We start from the raw sequence: 10,930 nt of genomic DNA, 5'->3' as shown, positions 1-10,930 counted from the left end.
GGTGTGTTGTGTTGTGTTGTGTGGCGTGTGTGTGTGGTCAGCAATATTATGTGTTGTTGGTGTGTGTGTGTGTGTGTGTGTGTGTGTGTGTGTGTGTGTGTGTGTGTGTGTGCATGTGTGTATTTAGAGGCGGATGTGCTGTGTCTGCATTACATCTGATTAGTGGTAGAACACATTATACATTCATATCGCTTTATTTAATTTATCAGAAGTTGAGGTGTGATGCTGGTTCTCACAGTATTACTTACCCAGATGATGACAAACAATAGGCCCCCAGATGATCAAAGATTTCCTGCTCTCACATCTCTGAGTCACTTATTGCTTTGTTCTCCTTCTCTCTATTCCTACCCCACTTCTGTAATGTTTTCTCTCCTAATTCTCACTTGGTCCATCCCTCCTCTCCCTCTTTTTCCAGGAGTTGTACAGAAGGGAAGTGAAGGATGAGCAGGTCCTGAACCATAAGTGCCCCCTACAGGGTGAGTAGAGAAAGACGGCTCAGTGGATCAGGCTGATCACATTACTGTTGCACTGATTCAAATCTAGCATGCATCATAAACGTAACATCATACTCAATGATTAATATGTTTGATTCAGTATGATTCATATCTTTACTAAGCATACCCCTTTCTTGTCTGGGAAAAAATACAKTTGTTTTATATTTGTACGCAAATTCCTTAAACCTGGGATACTATGTGTGTATTATCGTCCGTAAACAGCAAAYACCCATTCAATGAGAATGTGATAGATTGAGTCGACACAAGCTTTCCCAGCCCAAGGCTAATGAGGATGTTGTGTGTTTTTCACAGTGGTACTGCCACCAGAGGAGAGGGAGAGCTCCATCCACGTTCCATTCAGACAGCCCAGGAAAAGAAACAGCCATGTTGATGTGAGCTTCAAAAGGACAAACTATATAGAATCTATGTAGATAACATAGTAGTTTATTACTGCTATATACAGTAAAGCAAGGGTTTGTTTGACGAGCATAATATGGTACAATTGTGTTTGTTCATCCGTTGTGTTTCTTCATGGTTACAGGACACAGAGTGCACCGTGGTGTTGGAGGATGACACTCGGCAAGAGAGGGTTTTTACACTGTATCACTTTGACAACAGCGGTAAAGTCACCAAGCAGGTACAGCAGCTTCACACGCCCACAACAAGCAACTGTTGCACATAATACTCTTTCTCTTTAGATTAAGATAACTCTGCTGCCCTGCTAATGGTGCGTGTGTGTGTGTGTGTGTGTGTGTGTGTGTGTGTGTGTGTGTGTGTGTGTGTGTGTGTGGTGTGTGTGTGTGGTGTGTGTGTGTGTGTGTGTGTGTGTGTGTGTGGTGTGTGTGTGTGTGTGTGTGTGTGTGTGTTGGTGTGTTGGTGTGTATGATGATGTGCATGTGTGTGTGTGATGATGTGCATGTGTGTGCGCGTGTATGTGCCTGGGTGAACAATGATGTGCCTGTGTGTTACAGGATATGTGCAGTCTCATGCAGTCCATCTATGAGGTGGTTGAAGCGTCGGCCAAGCAGCCGTCCTGTAGCAGCACAGCCCTGAAGGTCAAACTGGTGGTAGGCCCCTCCAGCAGCTCTGGCCGGGGCTCTAGAACAGGTGACAGAATGGAGGTCCAGCAGGAGGAGACTGGGAGCCCAGAGAGGATTTTTCACTGTGTGGATGAAAACACAGAACGCAGGAATCACTACTTAGACCTAGCTGGGATAGAGAACTATTCCTCCAAGTTTGACAATGCAGGTAGGTACACAATGACAATTTTCAGCACTTTTGAGTCACAGATCATTAAAGTCAACATGTTTTTACTGAAAATACACCAAAGATGAATGACATTCAACAAAGAGAAATGGCAACATAACATGATGTTTGTTGTCCATCCTCTGCAGACGCCTCTCAGGAGCCCAGAGTGGACGCACGCTCAGCCCAGCAGCACCGCTCAGTGTTGGTAGGGGAGAACTGCGGTGCAACTGAGTCCAGAGGTAGGGGCCTCTCCTTCAACAGGTCTCTCAGGGGCCACGTCAAGGCAGTGGGGGGAGACAGAGGAGGTGGAGGAGGAGGAGGAGGGGGAGGAGGAGGACGTGGGGGTAAATCAAGCAAGCTCCATGGCCACCAGCCCTCCATGTGGTGCCACTCCTCCCAGCCACACTCCCAGCCCCAAAGGAGGGGGAGGAGGAGGACGTGGGGGTAAATCAAGCAAGCTCCATGGCCACCAGCCCTCCATGTGGTGCCACTCCTCCCAGCCACACTCCCAGCCCCAACTCCCCTTACAGCACAGCCACAGTAAGAGGCTTCGCTCCAGGGCCAGAGAAGCTGGGTCCCCCTCCAGAACCCTCCACCACCTACACCAGCCTGCTTCTCAAGCTCAGCCAGGGGGAGAGAGGGAGATGCTGCCCAGCCTGCCTGCATCGTCTGGGGGMTTGGTCCCCCTGGCTCAGAGGCATGAGCACCACCACGAGCACCWTCACCACCACCACCATCACTACCACTACCACCCCCCGGCATGACTGCAGTCTGCACTCCACTCAGGGATACAGAGACTGAGAGAAACACCTCCCTGTGGTTTAGCCTATAGCTAGGGCCCTGAGCCATTCCTGGTCAGGTCAGGTGGGCCTTAGATATAGTATAAGGCTGTGGGACACCACCATTCTCCATGCTAAGGAGTAATAGCAACTCCGTACAAAAATGAACTGTTATGCCTTGTATTGATAACTGAGTTTCATGTTGAATGTGCCATGTTGAATATGCTACTCACCTTTGGAAGCCCTCTAACGGATGTTTCTTCTCAGGTTTCTATAGTGGAGGCTGCTGAGGGGAGAACAGCTCATAATAATGGCCGGAATGGAGCAAATGGAATGGCATCAAAGACCTGGAAACCATGTGTTTGATATATTTGATACCATTCCACTGAATTCGCTCCAGTTATTACCACAAGCCCGTTCTCCCCAATTAAGGTGCCACCAACCTCCTGTGATTACAACTTACATTTAATATAATTAATGAATACCTTCATTAAGGCAAAGATTTAAACAGTTACATCCCTGTATTAGAGTTTATGCAGTATGTTTTGTAKTGTCTGTATTTTGATGTATTAAAGCATGATCAACTTTGCTTGTGTTCATTGTAGTGTGTCAATTGAAAAATACACACTCTCTAATGAAGGCTGATGTTTTCAAATTTGGCAATATGAAAAATCTAAATAAAATAAACATTTGCAAGAAACAATAAAGCAATACACACTGTTTACGGCGTGTGGAAGTTGTCAAATGTGTTTGTCTCTCATGGCCAAAGCAAAACATTACATGCTAAGGCTCTAAGACTTGTCACCAAAGTATTTGGAACACTGGAGGTTCCAGTGTTAGAACACTCTGGAGGTTCCAGTGTTAGAACACTCTGGAGGTTCCAGTGTTAGAAGACTCTGGAGGTTCCAGTGTTAGANCTGGAGGTTCCAGTGTTAGAACACTCTGGAGGTTCCAGTGTTAGAACACTCTGGAGGTTCCAGTGTTAGAAGACTCTGGAGGTTCCAGTGTTAGAACACTCTGGAGGTTCCAGTGTTAGAACACTCTGGAGGTTCCGTGTTAGAACACTCTGGAGGTTCCAGTGTTAGAACACTCTGGAGGTTCCAGTGTTAGAACACTCTGGAGGTTCCAGTGTACTCAAATGAATGTTTTCGAAACCGGTCAAGTTACGCTATGACGTCTGATCCACCGTTGCTTTGGTCTTGATAAACAGTTTAGCCTTTAGTAAATCTATCATTTCATTGTGAGCATGTTGCCAATGTTACTCTGTACAGCAGTAGTGTACATGTAGCAGTACGGTGTTTTCTATGTTTGTTTACATTGCTTTGCTGTTATTGTCACTGGTGTTTATGTATAGATTGATTGCATAGACAGGTCATTTCAATGTTGGCGGTACCTAGGGATCTTGGGSCTCATGTTGTAAGCAGTAGGCTAGGAGAGGTTGTTGCTGCTCGGCGTTTGGTGTAGGTTGTAAATAGATTCTCTGTTCACGAGGTGAAGGGAATGAAATGGCTGTTTCTAAAAATAGTCCTCCAACTCACCTACCACGTGCCCCAAGCCTCTCTTTCACAACATGATACCACAGCAAAACGAGGTCCAGACAGATATACAGTACTGGCAGAGACAAAGAATCAACACAGAGAGACCCTCAGGGAGAGAGCAGCAACACAAACACATCCAGTTACAAGGGATGATTGGTTGATCCTAACGCTTCAAGACCCAGACCTCGAGGACAGGTAGAACATAGAAAAGAGAGAGCCATGAAAAGTCTCAGGTTCCTCGCTGCCGAGGGGTTCGCCCAGAGTGGCCAGAGAGCCAGGGAGAACCTCAGTTGTGTGTCGTTCAACCTCTACCCGCTCCTCTTCAAGGCCTGCTACATGCACGAGATGGCCCTCCTCCTCCACGACCTCGTCCAAACCTGGCCCCTGCACGAGCTTAACCTGCAAAGGCTCCTGGGAAAGACGGTGGACTGCCAGGAGGATCTGACCTCATGCACCTGCCGGCTGTGCCTGGAAGCTCTGCTGACTGGCCTGAAGGTAGGCTTACTATGTGTTCTGGTGTTATTTTCTTTAAAGGTGCAATCTGTAATTTTCACTGGTCAAAAGTGCTACTTGTGAACTGAGGCACTGGGTCTTGGCCAATGTAACACATTTTTTGTTTTCCTTCAATTCTGAATGTGTTTGTAGTTACTTGAGTTGCCACTGGGGCAATAAACGTTAAACATTTCACCTTACATCATATAAGGGCCTATGTCTTTGATTTGTAAGACAAATTCCCATTTTATGGCAATAAACAGCTAGATTCTATTTTCCATCTCCAGTCCTATGTACTGCGGCCCCCAGAGACCTACGCCAAGACCCTCCGTGTGGTAGACCTGACTGGGCTGAAGGACACAGAGCACCATTCCTGTGYCTGTGGATCCACCCTGGGCCGCTGGGCCCGCACCCAGCTCCTCACCCGTATGTGCTACGAGGTCATGGTGGCCATCGAGGCGGGTGACGCTGCACCCTCCGCCCTCGAGACTGAGGTGGACGTGCGCCTGAACGGCTTCGTCACCGGGCGGAACTACGAGGTGGTGGCCCAGGCCTTCCTGCTCCTCCGTCACTGCCCCTTGAAGCTGCGCTTCGTTGGGTTCCGAGGCGACTCCCTGGCCCTCAAACAGCTGTTCTACGTGCTGCGTGTGGCCCAACCGGAAGCCATGAGGAGACTCGAGGTGGTCCATAACGTTCACCTGGAGGCCCCGCACCTGGAGTTGCTGTTGTCCCGGATGGATTTCCCCCAGCTGCAGTCCCTGACGCTGCCTGCGGGGGCGATGGACGTGCGAAGGCTGGGCTCAGATGAGGATGACCTGCTGGCGACCATTGGGGATCTGCTGAGCCGGCTGACTGAACTGACAGAGCTCTACATGGGCTTCTCCACCCTCACCGGACACCTGCGAAGACTGCTAAGGTGCTCACGTGTGTGTGTGTGTGTGTGTGTGTGTGTGTGTGTGTGTGTGTGTGATGTGTGTGTGTGTGTGTGTGTGTGTGTGTGTGTGTGTGTGTGTGTGTGTGTGTGTGTGTGTGTGTGTGTGTGTGTGGTGTGTGTGTGTGTTTGTGTGTGTGTGTATTAGGTATTGATGTCTACTGTATATATAGCTCTGGGGGTGTCTATTCAAGCTGATGCATTCCCACTGTGTAATATCATAGCATGTGGGCTGCAGTACTCAGTGCATTTTGTTTTTGTTGCTTGGCTGTGGGGGACAATGTAGACAGCTGACTGCTGCTAAATCAGCAGGTCGGCCAGAAAGCAAGGGACACTCAACGGCTGACATTGTCTTCTTCCCAAAACGGCACCCTATTCCCTTTATAGTGCACTACTTTTGACCAGAACCCTATGGGCTCTGGTCCAAAGTAGTGCACTTTGAAGGGAATATGGTGTCAATTACAGCGGACACTGAAATATCACTGAAGCCGTGACCCAAAACAACAAGCGGACACCTGCACTTGTCCATTAATTAGGCATGCATCGTAAAGCTTTCATATTGCCTTTGCTTTTTTGTCAAGCATGCATGAAATGAGGAGCACACACACACACAATTGATAACATTGCAAAATAGTGAACATTTACTGCAATACATTTCTGACCCTCTGGCCTTGTCCACAGCCCCCTGATCACCCCACTGCAATGCCTGGAGCTGGCCAACTGTCACCTGAACCGAACAGACATGGCCTACCTGGCCAACAGCCTGCACAGCGAGAACCTGGTCAGTCTGGACATAAGTGGTCACGACGTGTGCGGCCTCTTCCCCACCACCTTCATCAAGCTGCTCCAGCACAGCGCCGCAACCCTCCACAGCCTCACCCTGGAGGACTGTGACCTGGAAGACGAATACATGGACATCCTGACCCAGGCCCTGGCTCCCTGTCGCGGCCTGGAGGAGCTGAAGATACTGGGCAACCCTCTGAGCGCCACGGCCCTGCGCCGCCTCTTCTCCACGCTGGCCGCCGGGTTCCCAGCCCTGAGGTACGTGGAGCTGCCAGTGCCCAGGGACTGCTACCCCGAGGATGTCTCCTACCCCATGGATGAGACGGTGCTGCTGCAGTACGACAGGGAGATGTTCCAGGACGTCAGGGGTCAACTGATGGGGATCCTTCAAGGGGCGGGGAGGGGGAACGTAGAGGTGGTTACCCCCCTGTTGGGCGCTTATGACGCGGATATCAACGAGACCAGTAACGAGCTGGGGGTGTCCATGGTGAAATCCTTCAATAGCGTCATTGGAAACTTTATTGATACAATTACGGCCCTGGACAAYAGGAGATCCAACAAAGAGGTTGATTAAAGTGCAGGTAGAAAACCAGAGGGAGGCTAATAGAGGGTTAATAGCACAAGGGTTTGTGCAATACAAGTGGTTAATCTCAATTGTCTATAGTGGGTTCCCACACTTAATTTCCACAGATCAAAAGAAGTCTAAGAAATCAGTGCAAATAGAAGGAAGGAGACAAAGAGAGACRGCTTTAGACTATTGGGATGACTGAAGACCTTGAGTAATGTTTTCKACCCATACGTACCAATTAATCTGTACTTATAACAGATATTTTGACAAATGTATTGCCCCATTATCAGGGGATTTTTTGACATGCAACTGGACCTAGATTATAGTATAGATTGAATTGTCCTTTTGGTCTTCCATTCATGAGTGGCAATTATAGTAAAKCATTGAATGCTTAGTTAAGAATTGTACTACTTGTATACTGAACATGTATTTACATGTACTGTATATATTTCAGTTTAGATGTATCTTGTATATTAGGACATTTATATGTGACCAGAATGAAAGTTTGTTTTTACAAAAGTGCTATAAAATGTGGGATTAAACTGACTTTACTGTAAATACAACTTTATTACTGTGGGGATCAAATCCTGGTTTGCTTTAAAAAATAAAAATCCTTCTCACATCTTTTGCAAAAATGTACATTTTTAATAAGCAGTCTTCCCATAGGGTAAACTTTATTTTAAACATTACAACAGACAACCATGCACCAGACCAAAGAGAAAGAACAGATTAATCTCATTTCTTCGACCACTCCTCAACCTCTTTCCTCTCACGGATGACCTCTTCCAGGTAAGGCTCCAGGTAATGTACATCCTATGGAGAAAGGTCAAACACAAAAACAAGGTTAATTCTGTAAATGATCTCCCACCACCTCTACCAGATGTGTTTTTTTAAACATTAAACAGCTTTATAGGCGTCTCCAAACTCCTCAACAATTGGCCAATTCCAATCCAACCTYAAGTCTCTACTCCTACATGCTTCATGTTGATTATTCAAGTAGTGTAGCACGATCAATATGGTAACAATATCACCTCTGACAGGCTAGATTTTGTCCTTCATCACATGCCATAACATCAACTGCTGTGAAACTTCTGACATATCTTCTATTTCCCCAGTGATATCTCAAATCCCTTCCTGTACACAAACTATTGATTGTGAGACTATAGAGCCCAACAGTGGAGGTGTCATAATACCCATAAAACCTAGCGGTCAAACAGGGAAATGATTCCAATCGTTTTTCCACCAATCATTTTCCCATAGGGGATTTTATTAACACTTAAAATAAGGGCTGTTTTTCACAGTACCCTCCACTATGGTACTCTATATGCACTGTACCTCAAACTTGGGTTCAAATAGTATTTGAAATCTTTCAATCTTTTATTTGCTCTAGCCTGCCTAGAGTGCCAGATGGGCAGGGTTTAACATTTTGGGGATATTCTATAGGTCCATTATGCCAGGCAAGCTCAATCAAACACAGAGAAATTATATTTCAAATGGCATTTGAACCCAGGTCTTCCATACCTCCTCATATTGAGTCCACTGTTCCTTAGGCATAACCGCCTGCTTCATGGACAGGTCCAGGGCTCTCTTGAGCCTGAACATCCTGTCATTGTACACTTTCTCTGGGAGCCTCCGCAGGGCTTCTTTCACATCGCTATCCTCATGGATCGTGTCATCACGCATCAGACCTGGAACCAAAACAAGCACCACACAGTGTCAGAGAAATATCTAACTGAAGATTATATATGTTTCTAAGACTGAGTGAAAAGATTTGTCTGAAGACCCTCGCTGATGGCCCCAAAGGAAAAGACTCCAAGACTTGCCAATTTTGTTGAATCCGGCCGTATTGTAGTACCATTTACGGAAGCCGACCAGGAGTCTGCCAGTAGCTGCTGTGCGGGAGGCCAGAATAAGAGTCAGATAATTTGATGTCAAGATTTGGTTTGCTAAAACACAGTTAGAAAAGCAGTTGCAATCACTGCAGTACAAAAGCAACGAGACACCAAATCATGTTCTCCATTCATTTAAGAAGATGCTTAAGTAGAGGAACTAGAATTGAGATGATCACAGAACTAGGGACTTGAGGGAGGGTTTGACAGTATTATTTGGGACAAACCAAGGAGAGTATCCCAACTGCAAACATTACATCTGTGGTGGATAMCTGGATAGAGTGCTAGTAGATCACATGACATGCTGTTATTATCTAYAGAGTACTAGCTATGTGGGAACTGTGCGATCTGGACATATTTCTGACATCGAGGTGTACGGGAAGTATGGAGAGAGGACATCAGACATGATAATCAATGTCAGTAGTAATACCGGGTACTGTTAGCTAGCCAAGTTGAGCTGGCTAGCATGCCGACTTATCTTGCTTTGTTTTAGCTAGCTAGATGTTTACAACCACCAAGTTAGCTAACGTTAGCTAYTGCACTTAGCTAGGCAATGGATGCAGGGTGGGTATAATTTGTGGAACGTTCCAACAGGATTCTGTTCCAAAAACTTCGTAAATAACAAGGTTGCCAACAAACAACGCATACAAAGCGGCAGAATAAGATACCAGGTAGAGAGGGAGTAGGCAATTTTGTTGAGTTTTTCACTCTCCATTTAATCCCGAAAAATGTCTGTCCTCACTCTGGTAGCCTATGGACAAACATTAAGAATAAACAACGTGGTGAGTTGATGCCTATTCGGGCAACTAGTTAGCTAGGTTAATTGATCATGYTACTTTGTATGCATTGTTTGTTGGCATCCTTGTCATTTACTCAGTTTTTGGAACAGATTCCTGTTGGAATGTTCCACAAATTATACCTACCCATAGATGCTTAGTGTTTGATAATCGTCAATCTGTACTGGCGTGGCGTTTGAAAGTTGATCAGACCGAAGCACAGCTTTACCTATCAATTGAAAATGCATTTGACATATATTACATTTAAAGGTTAAATGTCACTAGCAGTCTGGAGCACACCACTGAGCTCTCCCTTGATTTGTCATAGCTAGCTTAACATTAGCTAGGACACTCAGTAGAGGACACGACAAAGGAGATCTCAAAAACATGGATTTGAACACACCAAAATACCACAAATCAACATCCCACTTCACTCAATAATATGTGCAATGTTTCATCTCGATTTTGGGCTAAATAAATGCTTAAAGACAGGTGACTTTTACCTGGTGCCCTCGACGCCATGTTGTTCTGTCTAAGGTAAAATGTATCAGCGTCTCGACAGCAGCACTAAACAAGCACTTCCGGGTTAGGAAATTTCGGAACATTTCACAATAAAAGTCCCTCACATACTAGTAGAAAAGTACCATTAACCTGTATTTATTCATGATGCATGACAAATAATATTTAAGTGACGTTTGCATTAAATGTGGGTTTTAAAACATGTCCCAAGGTCTCATAAATGCCCCTCAATACAAATCATGCATATGATAGCACAGGAGGCTGTTGCCACCTTGTGGGTGAGAACAGGCTTGTGATAATGACTAAAGCGGAATCAGTGRAATGGTATCAAATACATCAAACASATGGTTTCCAGGTGTTTGAAGCCATTCCATTTGCTCCATTCCGGACGTTATTATGAGCCGTTCTCCCCTCAGCAGCCTCCACTGTATGGTATAGAGAAAATCAATCACTTGTACATCATTTGTGCTGATGTACAAGTGGGKTGGGGAGTACTCAATAGGGTCTGTAGATCAAATCTATGTATCGGGTCTATGTATCATACATAGGGTCTATGTATCAAATCRAATCAAATTTTATTTGTCACATGTGCCAAATACAACAGGTGTAGACCTTACAGTGAAATGCTTACTTACAAGCCCTTAACCAACAATGCAGTTTTAGGAAAATACACAAAAAAAAACTAAGAGATAAGAATAACAAATAATTAAAGAGCAGCAGTAAATAACAATAGCGGGGCTATATACAGGGTGTACCGGTACAGAGTCAATGTGTGGGTGCACCGGTGTCGAGGTAATTGAGGTCATATGTACATGTAGGTAGAKTTATTAAAGTGACTATGTATAGATAGTCAAATGGTGTCATTTCATGGATCTATGAATAATATGGAGTGTTGCTGGACTTTTACTGTGGT

General features: G+C 45.6%; 3 protein-coding genes across 3 annotated transcripts in view; 2 read left to right on the top strand and 1 right to left on the bottom strand.

Annotated features, from left to right (window-relative positions):
- Positions 1–3,220, top strand: part of LOC112068387 (protein naked cuticle homolog 2-like) — a 21,514-nt gene extending 18,294 nt beyond the window's left edge. The window contains exons 4-9 of the mRNA XM_070438127.1: positions 416–476; positions 807–886; positions 1,036–1,131; positions 1,466–1,742; positions 1,889–1,947; positions 2,030–3,220. Coding sequence (XP_070294228.1) covers positions 416–476; positions 807–886; positions 1,036–1,131; positions 1,466–1,742; positions 1,889–1,947; positions 2,030–2,506 — 1,050 coding nt within the window. The 3' untranslated portion in view covers positions 2,507–3,220. The remainder of the gene's footprint in view (positions 1–415; positions 477–806; positions 887–1,035; positions 1,132–1,465; positions 1,743–1,888; positions 1,948–2,029) is intronic.
- Positions 3,221–4,107: 887 nt separating this feature from the next.
- LOC112068402 (leucine-rich repeat-containing protein 14B) lies at positions 4,108–7,455 on the top strand. The gene is made up of 3 exons (XM_024135553.1): positions 4,108–4,554; positions 4,839–5,467; positions 6,164–7,455. The coding sequence occupies exons 1-3, from the start codon at positions 4,279–4,281 to the stop codon at positions 6,837–6,839; spliced, it is 1,581 nt and encodes a 526-aa protein (XP_023991321.1). The 5' UTR covers positions 4,108–4,278; the 3' UTR covers positions 6,840–7,455.
- Positions 7,456–7,457: 2 nt separating this feature from the next.
- Positions 7,458–10,104, bottom strand: LOC112068404 (cytochrome b-c1 complex subunit 7). Its single transcript, XM_024135555.2, has 4 exons — positions 10,002–10,104; positions 8,657–8,725; positions 8,355–8,521; positions 7,458–7,646 (listed from the first exon to the last, which is right to left on the bottom strand). Exons 1-4 carry the CDS (start codon positions 10,018–10,020, stop codon positions 7,569–7,571), a joined length of 333 nt encoding a protein of 110 aa, XP_023991323.1. The 5' UTR covers positions 10,021–10,104; the 3' UTR covers positions 7,458–7,568.
- Positions 10,105–10,930: the final 826 nt, after the last annotated feature.

The sequence above is a fragment of the Salvelinus sp. IW2-2015 genome, unplaced genomic scaffold (assembly GCF_002910315.2).
Source record: "Salvelinus sp. IW2-2015 unplaced genomic scaffold, ASM291031v2 Un_scaffold495, whole genome shotgun sequence".
Classification (NCBI taxonomy): domain Eukaryota; kingdom Metazoa; phylum Chordata; class Actinopteri; order Salmoniformes; family Salmonidae; genus Salvelinus; species Salvelinus sp. IW2-2015.
Note: the sequence above shows the minus strand (reverse complement) of the source record. Positions and strands in the feature narration are given on the sequence as shown.